Source organism: Rhea americana, unplaced genomic scaffold (genome assembly GCF_003343005.1).
Source record: "Rhea americana isolate MKP2758 unplaced genomic scaffold, rheAme1 scaffold_414, whole genome shotgun sequence".
In the NCBI taxonomy this organism is placed as follows: domain Eukaryota; kingdom Metazoa; phylum Chordata; class Aves; order Rheiformes; family Rheidae; genus Rhea; species Rhea americana.
The window spans coordinates 84,228-103,741 of record NW_028186551.1 but is presented as its reverse complement, the minus strand read 5'-3'; the positions used below and the strand labels follow the sequence as shown (position 1 = coordinate 103,741).

At 39.2% G+C, this 19,514-nt stretch overlaps 1 protein-coding gene across 1 annotated transcript in view; it reads left to right on the top strand.

Moving 5' to 3' along the window:
* The window catches only part of LAS1L (LAS1 like ribosome biogenesis factor), a 47,518-nt gene that overhangs the window by 17,261 nt on the left and 10,743 nt on the right, over positions 1-19,514 (top strand). Inside the window, exons 9-13 of the mRNA XM_085314899.1 lie at positions 6,398-6,483; positions 7,442-7,657; positions 8,885-9,020; positions 9,600-9,979; positions 12,500-12,641. Of these exons, the coding sequence (XP_085171025.1) occupies positions 6,398-6,483; positions 7,442-7,657; positions 8,885-9,020; positions 9,600-9,979; positions 12,500-12,641 (960 nt within the window). The remainder of the gene's footprint in view (positions 1-6,397; positions 6,484-7,441; positions 7,658-8,884; positions 9,021-9,599; positions 9,980-12,499; positions 12,642-19,514) is intronic.

The following is a 19,514-nucleotide window of genomic DNA, read 5'->3' as shown; positions in this document are numbered from 1 at the left end:
GATGGGAACAACGAGCTTCTTAAGCCAGATTTGATATTGGTGAAAGGATCTCGGGCGAAGGTAGTCGACCTTACGGTACGCTACGAAAGCAGGATGACATCTTTGAGCAACGCAGCGGCAGAGAAAGTCCAGAAGTATTGTCATCTGGTGGAGCAGGTGAAAGAGATGACAAGAGCTGGCGAGGTGGAGTTCCTGGGTTTCCCGATTGGCGCACGAGGGAAGTGGTATGAAGGTAATGAAAGATTGCTCGCCGACCTTGGACTCTCCCAAAGCCGCATGAAGAGGATTGCGAGGGCCTTCTCGCGAAGAGCTCTCCTATCCTCAGTGGACATCCTCCACATCTTTGCAAGTAAAGGTAAGGATGTGTGAGTTYTTTATTTATTATATTACAATCGCCTCTCTATATTCCATCGCCCTTCTTCGGAAGGCAAGAGCAAAATTCTTCACACAGACGACAGAGCTTGCTCCGTCTTCTGGAAGCGCTGAATTTTGCCCTTGCTCGCTCCCTTGTGGTTGAGCGATAACTGTGGGGACGTAAGATCTGGTTTCCCAAATGACCGTCACCGAATTTGACCCAGGCGGACGGGCCGCCTTTATAACCAACCCGGAAAAGAAACCGAAAGGTTTGTAAATAACCAGCTCATCCTCTCAGCTGCATTCCTAGCTTGGAAGGAATTTGTGTACGTTTGCTGTGTACAAATGAGCAGCAACTGTTAAACAGACTAAAAGTGCCTGTGTGTAAATCTCTTCAGAAAAGGCATTAGATCATCAGGATAAATAACTAATATGATGCAGTTTGGCTGTTGCAGTGCATAGGCCTTTATCCAAAGTGTGTGCTTAGGTGCTGATCACACAGAAGGGTTAGCTTCCTGTCCCTCAAAAAGACTCTTTGTGGGAAATATTTTGAGATAACTATAGATTATAAATGAAACATTTCTCAAGAATGTGTTGGGAATTTCACTACTTTCTCTGGAAAGCAAAATGGCAATAGGATTGAGTTGCTTTCACATTCTCCTTCAGGTGTGAATGATAGCATGGATTACTGTGCAGCAGTGAACTGATGTGCACAGCAGAGATGCTTTCTACAAATTTAAAATCATTTGTCATCCATCTGGGAAAGTCCTCTAACCAGATGTCAGGTTTCAGGAGCTTGATTTCATTTCCAACTTTCACTGTCAGTCTTCTGAGAGCGTATTTGGAATTCCAGTGCAGTAACTTTGGTAAGGGTGAGATTCAAATGTTACACGTGGCCTAAGAAGTTTCAAAGGTAGGGCAAGAATCTTGCATTTTAAATTACATCATCGGTTCCTGTGTTCCAACAAAGAAGTCTGATAGTTCAGTATCAGGGTATCATATTTCTTGGGTTATTTTGCAATTCTTAAGCTCTTATTAACAAAATATTATCACTGATTTCAATACTTGATTGTATTCATTGCATTATGTTATATCAAGTAGGACTTTTTTGATGGTTCCCTTAAACCAGACTTTAAATGACACTAGTAGGGAGGGAGCTGGTTTCTATGACTATTAAAAAAACATTGTTTCATATTTTTGTGGTTCTTGCTTCTGTTTTTGTTCGCTGTTACATGGTTTCCTTGTGTGACCCTCAGTGATCAGGTAGCCTCTTGAAACCAGCTGCTGTGATATGCAGGGAAATCCACCACCTACATCAGCCGAAGATGAAGGGCTGTTTCACAATCCACAGTTTGCAAAACTACCGAAGAGAGAAACCCTGCAGCCATGACCAGTTGGTTTGGGGTTTTTGTTGTTGTTGTTTTGGTTCAAGCAATGTTGGCCAYATACTGACATGTTTGTCCTGACTTTAACCATACTTATCCTTTATGCTTGCTTCTTCTCAGTTTGAATCTTGCAGGCTGAAAATTAGTTACTTGTAAATAAATCAATTTAAGACTAAAAATACAAGGAAATGCCCGTCTTGACCTTTGAATGGCTCCTGGAATTTCCTTTCTGCAGGACAGCTATTAAAAAACCAAAAACCAAACCAAAACAAAAAAAACAGCACAACCTTGCAGTTGCATAACTTCTGTTTTCTCTGTGGGGGAGGGTTCCTTCTCCCCAAGAATATATATATATATATATATATATATATATATTATAGCAAAGGCTGGACTAGCACTGCCATGATGTTGCTGTCTTCGTTACACTTTTTAAAAACACCTGTAAATGGGCTGTGTGTCAAAGCTGAGCTGTGTAAGTGGGAGGTGAGGAAGGGAAAGGGTAGGGAGGGGAAAAAAAGGTAGGAAGAAAAATCCCACTAGTTGCTTATCTCTTGCCATTTTCTTGGCAGCCTGCTGTTGGAACCATGGTGAGTTATTAAATAAGTTTTGAAGGTTGTTTCATGCAGCCATATCTTTGTTCTGAAACCCAACCTGCCCTTTTCTCCTGCTTGGATCCTTAAAAGAGAAGCTTGATATCAAACAGTTACTTATTTAGCAACATTCATGTGTCTTAACAAAAATCCTATGCCAGGACTTTTACGTTGTCAAACATGGCCAACCTAAAGTGTTGGCATTAGCAAGCTAACTCATTTTAATGCAGTGGAAGCTACTGTAGCTATAAATGTGCACAAAGGATATCAAAATTGTTTTAACTTCCTGCATGGGAAGGTGAAGATGATTGATACTCAGGCAGATCAGATTGGTTGGGGAGTGGGAAAGATAAAAGTCCAAACATGATAGTGGTACTGTAATGCTGCTTTGTACCAATGCCAGGAAAGAGTCACTTAACACTGCACATCACCAATACCCTTCATGTTTAATCTTGGGCTAGATTATAAGCCACTGACAAAATGAAGTAAGGCTTATTCTATACAGATGAAGAAATTCTGTGTTTAATTCATAGGTGCTCAGTAGTGCAGCAGTTACTGTAGCCAAGTGTTTGTCTTCCATCTGAACTAGACCACCTGATGTACTTCAAATTAGAAATATGCAAATTGAGGTATTTATCAATGGCTGCTGCTGAAATGAGTTCAACATTTAATACATAAATGTACTACTACTTAAGAGTTGTTCAAAACTTAGAATTTAACCTTGGAGAAATGCTGACATTTAAAGATTTTTTTTTCCCCCTCTGAAAGGGGGAGTTACAGAAAGGATATTCTAATTCAGAGGAAAAATTATATTTTGAGCTAGGATTTTTGAAAGTAAAAGGAGGATGCAGCTGAGTGAGTGAAGAATGAGGCGATGAAGATCACTGTACAGGGCAGGGAGCCTGGGATTATGATCGGTCTGGCTTGAATGTGAGGAACAGAGAGAGAAAAATCTTCTAGCTCTGGACCCTAGGGCTTGTCTTCTTACAGGACTGCTGGATGTCCCATGCTCCTTCTCTGTCCAGGAAAGACTTCCCAATGGGGAATGTGTGTGTGGTTCAGTGAAAGTTACTTGAATCTGTACATTTCTGCTTGAGAAATAAATTGTTTATAATTAATCTGTATTTTCTAATGAAGCCCTCTTCTGATGGAAGCCTTCCACACTGTTGCTCATTTTAGGAGTATAACAGGACAAAAGCCACACTTGTATCAGAACAAAGCATTTATATGCTGCGTTAGCTTGCACAAAACACACATCCTTACTGACGAATGATAACTCTCTGCAAGAACAAGTCGAAGTGGTGTAGCGTGGCAAACAGGCAGGCAAATCACAAGTACATTCCCACTTACGGAGAGGGAAGCAGATTACTTATGTTACTTATCTGATTACTTATGTTGCTGGTTAGAGGCCTCAGAATGGCAGAGCCGCCTCTAGAATTTGGCGCTCATTCCCATACTTCATCCTTGAGCATCAGCTTCATCTTGTGTTATTTTTATTCTATCATCCAGATACAACTTTTAAAGAACACAAACTCTTACATTTATAGCTAATGAGAGGCTGTGCCTATATCCAGCTTCTAGGACAGATGCTCTGAATAGTGATTTTTTTTTTCTTCTTAACCTCCTACACATCTTCTTCGAGAGTCAAGAGTGACTAAAAGCAGTTCCCAGAAAGAATTCATGCATGTGCCTTCTACCTTTCTTTATTCATAATAGTATGTTACTGTGTTGAAAATCAGACCCTGTTGTACTCTGGATTTCCACTGTTCTTTATATAGCAACGTAAATACAGAAATGCAGCATGGGATTTCTCTTAAATGTGAATTTTATCTTTTTTTTTTGGTGAGAATTCTCCATTAAATGTTCATGTGTTAGTGGTCATAGATTCTCCTAAGCTTTCAGAAGTTGAATGAAAGCTATATCCTCTGTAGCCCGTGTTACCAGTCCATTCTGCAGTTGTAGCCACCTGATATTTGTGTGAGAGAAGATAAAGAGTGTTATTGTACCAGATAAGCAATGAGTACAAGTACCTAAAATAGAAAGTCACTTTTTTATGTAAGCAACAAAAAACCCTAAAATCTTTAAASATGTGTTTGCAGATATATTTTTACACAGAGGTTTCTAGAAGTTTTTTTGAATACCATAGTGCTAATTGCATCTGCTCTGTTCTTCATATGTACTGAAATGCTGTAACTCTTCCTATATCAGTCCCATGGTGTCTGTCATGTATCACTAATGCAGTTGGGCCTTCCGCTTGCCTAATGGCCTCATTGTGGACCAAGTTTTCTAAAGGACTGACTGACGGTGCTTTCCTTCTCAGTTGAAGACGTGGTTATTACTGCAGTCTATGTACTTTTGGAGATGCTTAATTGAAGGTCTTGCAGGAAATTTCTTACTTTCATTTAAGAGAGAAATTCTTTTGATCATTCACTTGTGGAAAATGAACCAGCAGGGAGGGAAGAAGGCAGGCAGGAAATAGAGTTGGCAAGTTTGTGATTTAATTACATTAGGAGGTTTGGATTATGAATTCAGGGATAACAGGCTTATGAGATCTCTTGAATATGTCAGATGAGCTGTGAAAATACTTTTCTAATTTAGAATCCCCATATAATTCTGGGTGTAAAGCCTTTCATCTCCCCCCTCAGCATATCTTGTAATTTGGATTGTGCAAAGGGCAGAAGGTTATTTTAGAGCTAAAGCAAAATGAGCTGCTAACAGCAAAGAATCTTCTGCCCTCTGCTTCATGGAGCTAACTCAGTGGGCCTTCCCTAGTCAGATGTGCTTCTGTTTTAAAGGTTCTATATAGAAACTACCATCTGCATGGAGATAACCTGAAATAGTTGGTGATGAGAAGTCATGACATGTAAGAATAATAGTAATTTTGCTGGAACAGTTGCCAGAGAAGAGGAGAACAGAAGTTGGATTTTGTTCTAATAATAAATTACATTCTATCATTTGCCTTCATAAARGTTGGTCTCCCACCATATTGTCTGCCTCAAACAAAGTGATTTAGTGTTTGTGTTGTTTCTGCCTTCAGCTCTTTGACTGCTGTTTGTGTTTATAAAAACCCTCTGTTGGATCTAAGTCATGTCTGGATATTTAGATTGGGAAATCGTTCCTGTTGGAGAAGAGAGTAAGTTTTCTCATCCATTCTTTACCAAAAGAGGTTATCCTTCACCTGACTCATACCATTCCAAATCCAGAGTCTGTTAGTGACAGCAGTTGTTTCTGTGGAATTTATTTGATGTTTGAAAATTGACATCTTGATTTTTATGCTCAGTGTTGGGTTTAGTTCTATATCCTTCCATTTACTGAACACTGAACTTGGTAGAAGTCCATGGCTAGGTATGGCTGTGAAAATTTTGCTTCTCTCCCTTCCACTGTATTTTACTTTCAAGCATCCGCTCAGCTTATTGGTGTGCATGTCCTCAGTCTCCCATTCACTGGTGTTAAGACAGCCTAATAGCAGATGAGTCCTTTAGCTAGACCATTCAGTGCTTTCAGGCTAAATGTAGTTCACATGGTAGCTTAGTGTAGATTTCTAGAAAAAAGCTGTAGCTTCTGTAGGGAAGAAGAGTTCTGATACAACAGCAGCTTGTCTGCTGAATAGCTGTGTAAATGGGTCATTAAGAAGTGCCATGCTATCACAGGTCCAGAGGGTTTGCTTTTCCTCTGAAGTTTAATCTAGCCCTGTTTGTTAGGAGTTCTCAAATCTTGGCTGACTGGCTTGCAGAAGACATAGATCATACTGCAATAATAAATATTTCAGTATTTCAAATGCTTTATGACAAAAATTTTTATGTTACTTGTGAAATACCAGTAGTAGGTATTTTCTTCTGCAACTCGAACAATGTTTTCTTCACAGTTCTGGTTCTGTACCACTTTGCACAACTACACGTGCCCTCCAATTCTAATGGGATATAGCCACCCCAAAGCTGGTATGAGATTTTATTGCCTTACTACAGGCTACAACACCTTCTCTTAACTGGGAGCATGTAATCCTGGTACAAGGAGTATTTTGAAATGCAAAAGCCTAAGTGACATTAACAAACTCTGTAATTGCTCTAGAGAGACAGTGGCTGAAGCTCTTCTCAGTGATGGCTTTCTCATCCCAACAGTGGAATGTCTGAAGATGCTAAATATCAAGTACGAAGGTTAGTGTCTCTGGCACCACATAATTAAGTAAAAAGTGCATAGCTAGTGTATGTCCATTTCTTTTTTTTTTTTTTTTTCTCATATTGAAGGATATAATTCTCTACGTATCTTTAATTTGTCTAGGTCCTTAAACATCTTTTGACCTGTTCTCCTGATCCCTTTATGGTCATGTTTGCCCATTGCTTTTGCATGTATCTGTGTCGCTGGAAGGGTAGCACTTCTGCACTGAATGCTGCATGGCTATGGAGATTTCTTTCAAAGCTGGCATCTCTATCCATATCTGCACTGATTACTGATTTCATGAACTCCCTCTAATTACTTTTCTACAATGAAGCAAGTCAAAAGTAATGGGGTTTTATTTTTGAGCCTTATTCACCTCAGTTTTATCTTAGTTCCATGCTGCTGTCCACAGGTCTGGAGACACTTAGATTTTCTGTAAGAGAATTAGGTGGCTAGAAGCAATAAAAATTAATAGTTTGTTTATCTCCCTGGGACTTTTTGGAAACATCAGCCAAACAACTTTCCATGAAAGTTCCTCAAGTTTCTGTGAGTATAATATAGTAGTAAAATTTTAGAAGCTTTTGCTCAGTGAGCCTTCTCTTTGCAGTATATTTTTAGACAGAACAGGTCTTTGTTAAGTGGGAAATAAACTGAAATTGGCAAGGGATTAGCAAAACATAAGCAGATTTTCCTGTAATTTACATTGTGATTAGATCAGACATCATATTTTCTGTTTTCATTGAACCTTAATGATCCATTTGTTGCTTATTTTCGTTTCCTAGTATAGAAAAGTAATAGCTCCAAATTCAATGTGATTCCCAGAATAGAACACCAACCCAGTGATTTCAGTACAAACTACTTAGTTTGCAACAAGCAACCAGTGTTTTATGGTCAGAACACTTTTCTCTCTGTTAGTGATTTTTTTTTGGGGGGCTTCTTTTCTTTTTTTTATTGCAGCAAATAAAGAGATATTACAGTTCAAAATTCCTCAGACATTTTACTGCTTCTGGCGGCCTTTGCTGACAGGCCTTCTTTCACGAAGCTTTACACAGACCCTAATAGAGAAAATGTTTACGGAGCTCAAAGAATGTTCAGACTCTTCAGAACTTCGGCCTCAGTTCCTGATCAACTGGATTTCTGAARTGCTTACTAGCATTGCTAGAGTTAATGCTGGTGAGTCAATCTGCAATTTGTGTGGGGAAAAATGTAGAGTCTCTTTTGTACCACTGCATCGACTGGAAGGGTGGTGAATACTTTAGATGGGAAGTGCAATATTCTTATTGGTATATTTTATGGGCTTTCAGCATTGCACTTCTTATGCTTTTTTACTGATAGCTTGTGTGTCATGCATTTCTTAGCAAAAAATGTGAATTACTGTTTCCTTGGCAGCATTGCTGTGGTTTCTTCAAGATGTGGAAGGGCAGTCTCTCTTCCATGAGAGATCAGTCCCTTAAAGAATTTTTTTTTCAAGATAAAGTTAACAGTAGTAGGTTGATTACCAAATAGATAGCAAATAGACATTTYATAAGCAAACTCTTATGAGCCCCTTGTTTTCAGTTCTTCCCTCACTTAACAAAAGTGTGCCTTTGCAAGATACTTTCATAGTCTTGATATCTTTTTTTAATCTCATCACAGGATTTGTTGTACTTTCTGAACTTAGGCAAAAGCAATAAGTAATCTTTTGCTTTCTACCCCTAATTCTGTAGAACTGTTTAAATTGACAAAGCGTGTGTTTCACTCCAGAGACAGCTGCACTTTCTCTATTATCTGCACTAGAAGAGCTTTAATTATTTGAAGTGTGTCCTGGGAGTTATGTCAACAGGACTTTCATACTGAGAAGTAATGCAGGCCTGCAGGAGGTTTTCAGCTGGTATTGTTTTGCCACCTCYTTTTTCCTCTGCCGCTCTGCCTGAGTCCATACCAGGATTTTGCGAGTACCTGTGGCAATCACAGGTTCAGGTTTATTTGATGCTGTTAGAAAACACTGAATGTGTCTGTTAGTACCAAGATCCCTGAACATGAGTCATTCCCAGCTGTTAAGTCTACTCACAGTACTATCTGGAATGGTCTCAGGTCTTGGAAGCTCTACTGCATTTACTAGGAACAATACTGTACAAACACAGCTCCGTGACTTCCATGTCTGAGTTGGCATGCACAGTGCCACAGCTTGGAAGAATCTGCACCTCACTCTGTCACCTTCTGTGGAGCTGACTTAGCTGTCACTGCATTGCCAATCACTTGCAACTACCTTGACACATTTGGTCAGTGTATCTGGTCTTGAAGTTGATTTGGAATGCCAGCTTGTTTGAGAGTCAGAGCTGCAGTAAAAATACAGAGGGATTACGGGTGTATTTTTTATGAGTCTTGGGCACCTCATTGTCTTTTTTTATGTCTTTGAAGGGAAGAAGAGACGCCGTTGTAACAAACGGATATTTGTGAAAGAGCTGTTCCTCCAAAAAGTTCCTTTGCAGTGGATAAGACTCACTGATAATTGCTTGGAAGCTCCCTGCTGGGCAACTCCACACCTTCTTCAGCTGTAAGTTTGATCTTGTGACCTAGAAAGGGGATAGAGAGCAGTGCTCTGTAATGGCTTTGGCCAGCTCATGTGTGGTGTGCTGAGTTATGTCTGTATTCCTTTTCTTTCCATCTTGCAGAAATTGTCAGGTGCATATAAAGCTCTGCTTGTTGCTGCTCATCTCTCTATTGATTCTACAAAGAGAAGCAGCAAAACTTATTGGTTGCTCCTTCAAAAAGAAAGTGGAAATAATCTGGGGAGGTATGAGAAAAGCAACCTATCTGGAAGAAAAGTGACCTGTAGCAGAGATGCGGCTGCTCATAGTGGTGATACGGGGTTAACATACTTGGTAACTTTTTTACATGAAAACAGCAAAGGAGCAATTCACTTAGAAGTATCAGAAGTCCTTAATTTTTGCCACGAAGAGGGAGTATTCCAACATGTACTTCTTCAGAATAATCAACTTTGCCTCTCAATGGAGATACATGAGCAAGCTGTCCTGGAGGAAGCTCAAACTTAAAAGGCTACTGAGCTTGATAAACTTCCATCTGGAAACTCTTTCTCTTTCTTAGACTTTTATACTGTTTTTTACTTTTCTAGGATTCTTACAAGCATGAAACCTCGTTTGCCACGTTCTTCGCGGAAGAACCTTCTGTATCTTACTTCTGTTTACACAGAAGGAGGTGGCCCCTTGTCCAGTCCAGGCTGTTCTTCAGACTGCAGTGAGCAGCCAATTTATACTATAGAGAGTTTACAGTGGAAGGCCAAACAAGAAAGTCAGACTAAAAATCATGAGCAGACTATAGAGAGACAAGATGATGTGCTGGGGAGACGTGATGGTGAAGAGGAGGTAGAGGAAGAAGAAGAAGAGATGGTAACTGAAGCAAATCCTTTGGAAGGACTTGCTCATTCTGATAACATGCTGGCTATTGCAGAAAAAAGGGCAGCGCTGCAAGGGTCCGCTTGGCAGATCATTGAAGGTAAAAAGTGACTTCTTAAGACTTAGACCATCTACATCACTAGCAGACATTGACTGAAATGTAAAGTGCCTCTGCGGCCATTCAGAATTGAAGAGCACTTCAAAATCATCTAAATGCCAAATCTCTGCAGATTTGGGGGTTTCTTTAATCTTATGTTTATGTGCATGTGTCGTATCTCCCTAAAAGCTCTCATATTACGCAGAGTCCTTTTTCCAGGAGCATGTTATTACTACTTCATTAACTTTTTTWATGAGGCTTTTCCATATTCTGTGTTTAAAATTACACTGTATCCAATTGACAGGACAGGATATATGCCAGCTGTGAATGGCAAAGAAAATACAGTCATTTCCTGGAGTTCAGCAATATCTGCTGAAAGCTTCTGTTTGTCAGATTAAGGGGTATTTGAAAGTACTGTTTGGCTACACTGGGAAGCACCAGTAAGTTCCAGGCTCTAGGAAAATTGTGGTCATGACATGGTGGCAAGCTAAAGAAAGGAACAAGTCAAGAAGTTTGTAGAGTGAATAAATGGCTTAGCTAGTGCTTTGCTATCTCCCTTACTGTAGCTATACTTGTTGATCAGGGTGGATGGTTCTGCAGCTGATGAGGTTTTTGGAGGAGTGAGTTATGGAGGGACTTGAAGACAGAAAAAGAGATTGGTGGTGCTTAAAGGAAGAGGAAATGTGCAGCCATTGGAAGACAACTGTTGTGCCTCACTCAGGGGAGTTTTCCCAAGATTAAGAACAACCCAAACTTTTGATCTATCAGAGCAGCTCAGCTTAATTATGCTGATGAGAACAGCTTGTTAGAGTTGTATATTTTGAGAATGGAAACAAGACTGCTCTTTACTTAGCTGATTTTGGTTTTGAGCAAGCAAAGCTGTCAGTGAAAGAACACACATAGTGCCCTAGTGTCTATAAACCTTGACTCACCTGATTTTTATGAAGTTTCTGTTTTCATAGTTGGTTACAGGTAAACTTAATTTCTGTATTAATATCTTCTGTGTAGTTACCATCCTTAAACATTTGAAAGCTGTAGTCAGCAGGTATACAGTACCAGGACAACCAGTGGTATAATGCTAGTTATTAGGTTGCTCCCTTGAAGAAAGGTCTCGACCTGTTCAATGTATAAAATAGTATTTGCATTACAGTTGCACTGGATGTCACCAAATGCTATTTCTGCACCTTTAATTTTAAAATTTTAACAGCTAGAAATCACCATCCTATGTCAAGAGCTTTTGTTTTGTTAACCAAGAAGGGCATGGAATGAAAAATAAAGTAATATGCTGGTTTTTTAGGGCAAGGCCTGTATTTATGAGCAGTTATCAGGTAACAAAAATAATCAGTTTCAGGCAAGGACAATGAATTGGCCAAGTTCTCCATGATTAGCAGGGATCTCCAGTCATCTGTATAATTATTGCTGGATCTCTGGAGTCAAATCGCCTATCTTTTTGAGGTCTTTTGCCTGCTAGCCTGCCTTGTGCTGCTAGTGATGATTCCAGAGTTCAAGTGTTCTAGTGTCAGGAAAGCTAGAGAGTTTAAGAAATCTTATTGTCAAAACAATGATATGTAATGTGTATCTGTCATTTAATTAAGTTTCATCTTGCTTTCACATCTAAAAGTGGCATTCCCCATTGGGAACTGCCTGTGAGATTTTGGTGCAGAGGTATAAAAAATCAGACCCAATGATGTTATCAGTAGCCAAGGATGGTTTCCCAGTGTGCAGTTTCTAGCTCCCATTGAAAGCCAAATTTAAAAAAATACGAAACTGTGGAAAGAAAAGAGAAATAAGTGCTTGTAAAAATAATTAGCAGAATTTGCAAGAGACTGCTGTGTTATTTTAGCTTGCCCTGTCATCCCAACATACCTGTCTAGAATTGCTTTATTCATTAATGAGACTTCCCCAGCCTTTTACTCTTCTACTTTTGTGGCTTCAGTTCCTCAACACTGTTGCTCTGCAACTGGAAACCTCAGTGAGCTCTAAAGAAGCTGTTTCTCAGCCTCACTGGAGGAATGAGCTATTGGGTACAAATGTGGTGTTCTGTATCTTCATATGTGTGCAAATGGCTCTTTCCATTACAGGAATATGCAGAATTATTTTTTAGAAGCCCTTTTCAAAGTGTGTGGTTTTTTGTTTTTTAAATTAACATGTGTAAATCAATACTTCATATTCAAATTAAAGTCTGCTCAAAAGAGAGAGGTAAATATTAAGGGTTGCTTCAAAATACTCTGAGGTTTCTGTTAATAGACGTTGCCTCACAGTGCTTTGGACAGACTGCACTATATAGCCTGCATGATGATCCATGACTCCAGATGTTTTCCCATTGTCTTACATATTCCAGCTTCTCTCTTTAAAAGAGATAGTTACATTATTTAAAACTATACAGCTCAAATTTATATCATACAGTTCTTTGCCAGATACCCAAGTTGGATGAGACGGTACTTGTGGGGATTCTTGTTTTTTGAAAATCTGTCTGGGGGGTTTAGACTTCTTGTTTATGTGCTGAATGCTGTTTTTACCCAGATGAAGTACAATGGAAAGACTTTCCTATTGGGAAACTCCCAGGTCAGACAGATGATCCTGATAGTCTCATGTTGGATAATTATTCCATGATGTCACTGCTTGATCAGCCAGTGAGAGATGAGTGGAAGTCTCCCACTACAAAGTGAGTAATGGTGTGGGCAGGACTTTGTTCTTGAACCATGAAGTATGCATTTATCTCTCTGCCTTGTACTACAGTGTAAAAATTTCATGATTCTTGTTCACTTCTGTAATAGTTTGACCAAAATATCTACTAGCTGTTCTTTTCTCATTCATTTGTCAAGTGATCTGTGTACTTGGAAGGTATAAGTAAGGTAAGTATAGAAAAAGTATGGTAATATACTTTGGAAAGTATATTACTTTACAGTGCTAGTGCAATAGGATAATAGTCTGCTCTTCGGACTGTACTGATAACTTTCACTGTTGTCTGATGCTGTTAGTAGGATAAAATGTGCTGATCACTAAGAGTTACTAACCTTGGAAGTGCAGAAGTTTTAAAACCAATGCTACTGAGAGTTGGTGCAGAATCTGCATGATAAAACACTGTGCTGAAATCCTTTAATTGCAAGGCTACGGTTCTTCCCATTAAAGCATTAAGGCCTAGAAGCCAGGAGACACTTCTAACAGTATTAGCTCTCCCGTATTCTCTCTGCCTGACCTCGGACAAGTCATTTAGCCTCACCCAGTGTTAGTTATCCCAGACTAGTTAATCCCCTGTGGGAAAGGACTCATTCTAAAACACAGTCATTTGCTGAAGGACTTCAAAGTGCATTATTGGGAAAGCCTGGAGATGAGGATGGAAGGTAGCCACAGATTACTTTCATTACACCAGAGGAAGAAATGGGCTATATGTAATTTGGGTGGTGAATGTGCTTAAGAGTTTGGCATCAGTGAATGCAAATGTGTTTCTCTCCTATACAGTTGAGGCAGATACTATAGAACGCTTCCTGAGTAAGGTCATTGTCATTGTAGCCACAGTCATTCATCCTGTGGTTAATCCAAAATGAATGAGATCATTTTTTTTCCTCACTGTCTTCCCTCTTCCTGTTTGCTTGTGTTGCATTAGTGTGCTTGCACCCTTGATGGACCCAATCATAAGTCGTATTGCTACCTAGCATTGCTGGGACAACTCAGAAGTATCATAGTAAGCTACTTTACAAAGCTGTAACAGTCATCCTTCCAAGCTGAAGGAACATACCCAGGATTCGTCTGTCTGCATGTTTTCTTAATCTTTTCATGTCATCAAGGCTAATTGAGAGCTGCTGTTTGTAATTGTAGCTGTTATACAAGCTATTCCTGTTCTTTTCTACAAATGAGCCTTTTACACTATCTGAAAAATAAATGCAGTGGCATCAGAGGCAATCAGAAAGGTGGTTTCTCTAGTATCCTTTGAGAAATCCAACTCGTAATGGTATCATTTTTACTCCTGCTCTTTCTAAAAGAAGCTATTGCTTGGATTATGCTCTGTCCCTTTTTGAGATACTGCTGCTTAGCTACTTGGAAGGTTACTAGCATAGTCTCAGCAGGCTTGCTTCAATAGAAATTGAAAACTCAATTTCTATTAAGTTAGGGCTCAGATCCTCAGTCACAGTGTGTTGATATCACCCAGTGACTTTTTCAGAGCTTTACCTAGTGATTTAAGTTGCAAATCTGAACTCACTAAAGAGATACATGTTGTTAAGGAAATGATGGTAGCATTTTTAGAAGGCTTTAGTTGGATATTCTCGGTTACCAGATGAAATTTGTCCATTTAAGCCATCCCTCTGAAGACTTGTTAGTAAGGTCATTATTTCACTCTTTGAAATCAAAGGATCTCAATTGATGTTAGCTGTCAAATCAGTTTTATCACATGCACTGTAGTGGATGGACTTGCCTGTATTTGCCACCAAGGAACACTTCAGAATATGAATAAAATGTAGTTTCTTTCTCAAACACTTGACAGAGTAACTTTTTAATTGGGGATTCTCTCCCTGTAGTAGATAGGCCCAGTCTAATGGTTTCCAAAACAAAGTGTGAATAACAGTGACAGTAATGCAGACTGGGGTGTTGCAGTGGGAACAGCCCTTGCACATATTCATATTTGCACATACTCAATTGTTTTCAGATTTGTCTCCAATTCTGAAGAGCAAGATTTCCATTCTGTCTCTTCTGTCATGTTGGAATGAAGCAATTCTTGGAATTTGGAGATCTGCTTTCAGTCTGTAAAGTCCCAGCACTCTCACCATAGTCACAAATGATAGACTTCTTGATTTTGGAGACTTTAAACGTAAAGCTGCTCAACTTAATGTTTAGGTAGGTGAATCACTGCTAAGAATAAAGAGCTGCAGCAGAATTCTAATTAGCTACAGTAATCAGTACCATTCAGCATCTAGCCAGCAGTCTCTGACAAGAGACAGGTTGGGGGGTTCTTAATTCATTCCTCATTGGCTCAGTGGATTTTGTTATGCACAATAGATGGAAATGTACTTAGGGAAAGWATAAAGAAAAGCATATGGAGTAGTGTGATTCACTGTTTGGCCTGCTTATGACCTGCTACCCAATGCCAGCTGAAGCATCTACCCTTTCTGACTTCTGTGTTGTAGGTGTCAGGTATTATGTAATCCCAGAATATTTCTTGGAGTGGTGACTGTATGCTGTTTCTAGAGTAATAGGAATTAAAAATCATCTAACGATTTCAGGTTCTGCTGTGAAAACAAAGGAATTCCTCTAAGTACAAACTATACCAGACCACTGATTTAGATGTTAAAGGAGCTAGGACTTCGCTGTATGAAAGTCTGCTTTGAGAAAACCCACAGCATGCATTACTGAAAGAATTCCTTTGTTAATAAAAATTCACTAAAATTACTAGTGTATGTTTTTGTTATATTGCTTAGAAGGTCAGCAAAATCCTCGCAAACGTCAGAAGAAGTAAAAGAAGTGAGTACTATTACTGAAGTGTGGTTAGTTACAGTTTTTACTCTGAGTGTAGAAGCATCTGCATTAAAAAAAAAAAAAAAAAAAAGAAATTTTCAAATTATAAGTCTCCTCGCATGCATCTCTGTTCCATTCCAAGTAATGTTACAGAGTTCAAAATCCATCCTTGCTAAATTCCTGCTAGCTTATAGGCTAAACTTAATAGCAGGAGAGATAGTGCAAAAAAAACCCAAGCAGAGGAGAAGAGCTTGTGTTTTCCGGATTCCTGAGAAATGTGTTTTGGAGAGAGAAGAGCAGGCAGAACAGATTGCTATGATGCTGTACCATTTTGGCAGCTTCTTATTATCTGGGGCCCACCAATACTTTGTTATCATGGCTGTATTTATTCCATACATCATATGGTAACAACAGTGGTTTGGTATGTCTAGTAATCACCTGTGTCTCTTTCTTTTAGCTTCAATCCTCTACTTCTGTGTGGTTGGAAACAAGATCTGTTTTTTCTTTCTGTCGGTCTATCTGCCTCAGCTGTTTTGCCTCCATTTCATTTCCCTCCCATATCCAGTGATCTTATTGCTGCAACTGGCAGCATCCCTCGTGGTTATAGAGAGCAAGTAGCTGTTTGTTTTGCTGAATATAAGTGCCAGCTGTAGCAATACACTCCTGTACTCTCGCAGGGGATGAGGAGGAATTGAAACTTAACACCATAGCACTGTCTTCCCATATCCCAAATTCCTCAAAAGTTTGTGCCATCAGGACACTGCTAGCTGTCCCTGCAGCTGGAAAAACACCTGGCAAATGTTTTACTTGCTTTCTCATCAGCAAGGTAATACCCAGGTTCTCACTACTTTTATTTTGTTTTTGGCAGCCTTCAGTTAATCCCCACTAAATGTGTCTTCCTTCCTACTGCTGTTACTTACAAGTCTTGTTTCCTAACCCTTTGTAAGGAAGGGTCAGCTGTGGGTGCTGGCAGCTGACCTAGAGATGTTTTACAGATAGTGTTTCCAAAGTCTTGGTTATATTGCAAAAAGAAAGAGTCCTCAGTTCTGAGTCTCATCAAGTTCCTGATAACCGGAAAGCCAGAAACATGGACCAAGCAGTTACCAGATGCAGCTGATCTTGCTGCAGCTTGAGTTCCTTTTCTTCTTTTCTCCTTATCAGGCTTCAATATTTTGTACCTGCTTTTGTGACACTCAGTTGTTGTTAAGTGAGTCATGTCAGTTCATGTGTTTGCAGTTTTACAGCACTGGCAAGCAAGTAATGAGTGTTATGATTAAATGATGACTTGTTAAATCTCCTGGTCTGTCTCTGGTTTAAGCTGATGAAATATCACCTCTAATGACTTCAGAACAAATATGATTTAGTTTTTTGGAAAACACTGTTCTGTTGTTTTGGGTGTGTCTGTTTAGCCATCTGCTTTTGAACACAGTTGGAGACAGGCAACTGGATTAGACATTTGATCTCACCTTAATACAGGTGTTTTTACATTCTGAAATTGATGTGCAGTTAAATCCATAACCTTAACAGCATGAGGCAGTCTGTGGAAGATCCCATTGGTTACATTTATATTCCATTCTTGCTGTGCCTTACTTTCAGAAATACACATTGCTTATATATAAAAGCAATGTATATTTCTGAATGTGTATATATATGTACATATATATATATATATATATAAGACCTCCTTCTTGTCTACCAACTTGTCAGGAGTATTTCCTCCCTCTCCAGGCTGGGAAAAGCTTTGGGAAGTCAGATTTGTACTTGGTCATAAAATCCTACAAAATACAGGGAGGTTAAAAAATGTGTAGCTGTTGCTTTAGTTTTAAAAACACTGAGAAAAAGATTTGTACTGTTAATTAGATAGTTAAATGGATTCTCATACTTACAGATAGTGAAATGGTTCATTTTTAAGTGTTCTCTGAAATGCACTTTTCAGTGTTTTTTTTTTCCCCCACAAATGGAGAACTATTGCTTATCTATGCTTTGGAGAATGTTTTCCTAGGCTTCACTTTCTAAGATTTGTATATGATTCTGTTGCTTGCAACAAATCAGAAATAAAGGATCCTTTTTGTCTGGGGAGATGAAAGGAAGCATAGCGAGTCATACAAGACAGACATGGCAGTGGAGAAATGCTAGATCAACTTGTCTATACATAGAAGAAGAGCAAATCATGTTGCTACAGGAGAGAAGAAATGCTGCCTGTCAACCAGCTGAATATTTCCAAGAGGTTCTTGGGCTCAAGACTTAGCTGAAGTATTTGAATTTCCAAGAATTTCTGTTCTGTGCTATTGTTGTGTAATTATAAAGGAAAATTTTGCAGAGGCAGGAGCCTTAAAGTACTATGGGTTATCTTGAGAAGGGGTGGACTCTATCCCGTAGTACTTCACTACACCATGGCCTCTACCTTGGCCATTAAGCAAAACAGAATTGTTTGCGAAGGAACACAGCTCATCTGCTCCTGGAAGAGACAAATTTAATCTGCATTATAGATTCTTGTTCACGTGTGTGTCAAAACACTCATCCTGGGATCTACAAATGAAAGGGCCTCTCTCTCTTCTTTTTACTTTTTTCCTCCTCCTGCTCTATTCATTGTTTATGTAATAATCAGTAATTTGGTGTTTGTAATTGTATTAAAAAAGCAGTAGATGACATTAGGGAATGTACGTGTAGGTACGTTGATTGTTCATAGTGTTAGGGTTAGGAGGAAGCTGCCATTCCATTTTATAATACAAAGCAGTAGAGATAGCCTGGGAGATAACAAGATCTGTTCTGCAGTACCTGTCCTGTGGACAAGGTTGGAATTTATGTGGTGGTGCTTTGCAGGGAAGCTGTTACTGATGTTGCTATGGAACTAGCCATCAGTGAAACCAATTACACAAGCTGATGTTGTATTTAGAAACCTTGTTTTAAAAAGAAAAAGAAAAAAAAAAAAAAACCCAAGCCACCAATAAATATCTTGGAGTTAAGAGTGAAGATGTTGTTCACCCTTTTACCTCAGTGTTCTATTCTCCTTGTGTCCTGCAGAAATAAAAGAGGAGGAGGAAAAGTGACATAGGATGCAACTGTTTCTGAAGAAATAACTGAAGAGCTGATTTCTGCTGCAGTGCCTTGTGATTGTGTTACACTAATTACTAATTACTGCATTGCAGTCCTGCACAACATGTGTTGTCTATTCTGTGTAGCATAAAATTACGCATACTTCCTGAACTCTTATTGCAGAGAAACTCAAAGAAACCTGCAAAGCAGATGCATAAGGGATCTTGCTCAGCCAAAAGTTCAGCTGCTTCTCAGGTGGAGGCTGATAACAGCTAAGGCAAGCATAGCAGAGGTATCCTGGAAAAGCAATATCCTGGAAATTTATCATAGCAAAAGCTGCATTTACAAATTTCTACCCACTCTAGGCTGTTCTTATATTGTCATGAAAATAGTTTTCTGTGCTATATTTGTGATCAATTATTTGTGTCAGCTTTAGAGATGCACAAAAATACTGGAGTGCATTAAGGTACCAGTGGTGTCCTGACTGTAGGAGTATACAAGACACTACCAATTCAAAACAGTTTTTCTAGCCTAAAGCATAGGACAGGAAAAAAAGGAGTCAAAACTCACTGGGAAATACAGAAGGTGGATTAATTTGCAAGTGTTGTTAACTCCTTTTGATATTGGAGAAGAAGCAAACTTCCCTGTGTGAAAGGAAGGTGTTCTGATGGTTTGCAGGCATGTTTTCTCATACTGAATTTGGCATGAGCAGAAAAAAGGAGAGATGACAAGCCAGCTCTCATGACAAACTGTTCTGTCATCTTGTTGCCAGAGCTGAGTGGATAGAGAGGATGAGGACTAAGTGAAGCACTGGAGTAGCTGCAATAGTGTCTGAAAGACCTAGAACTTGTGCTGATTTCAAGAGAAGTGTGGTTGCACTAGCAGAACAGGCAGCAGACTCTCGCATACTTTCAAATGCTGGAAATAAAAAAGAGACATCCTTCTCTGGGGTAGAGAATCTCATTGATGCTGTGTAGACATAGCATAGCAGTATGGGTGATTTTGAGACTAGAAAATTTTTGTTTGAGTTGATGAATAAAAAGATTGATTC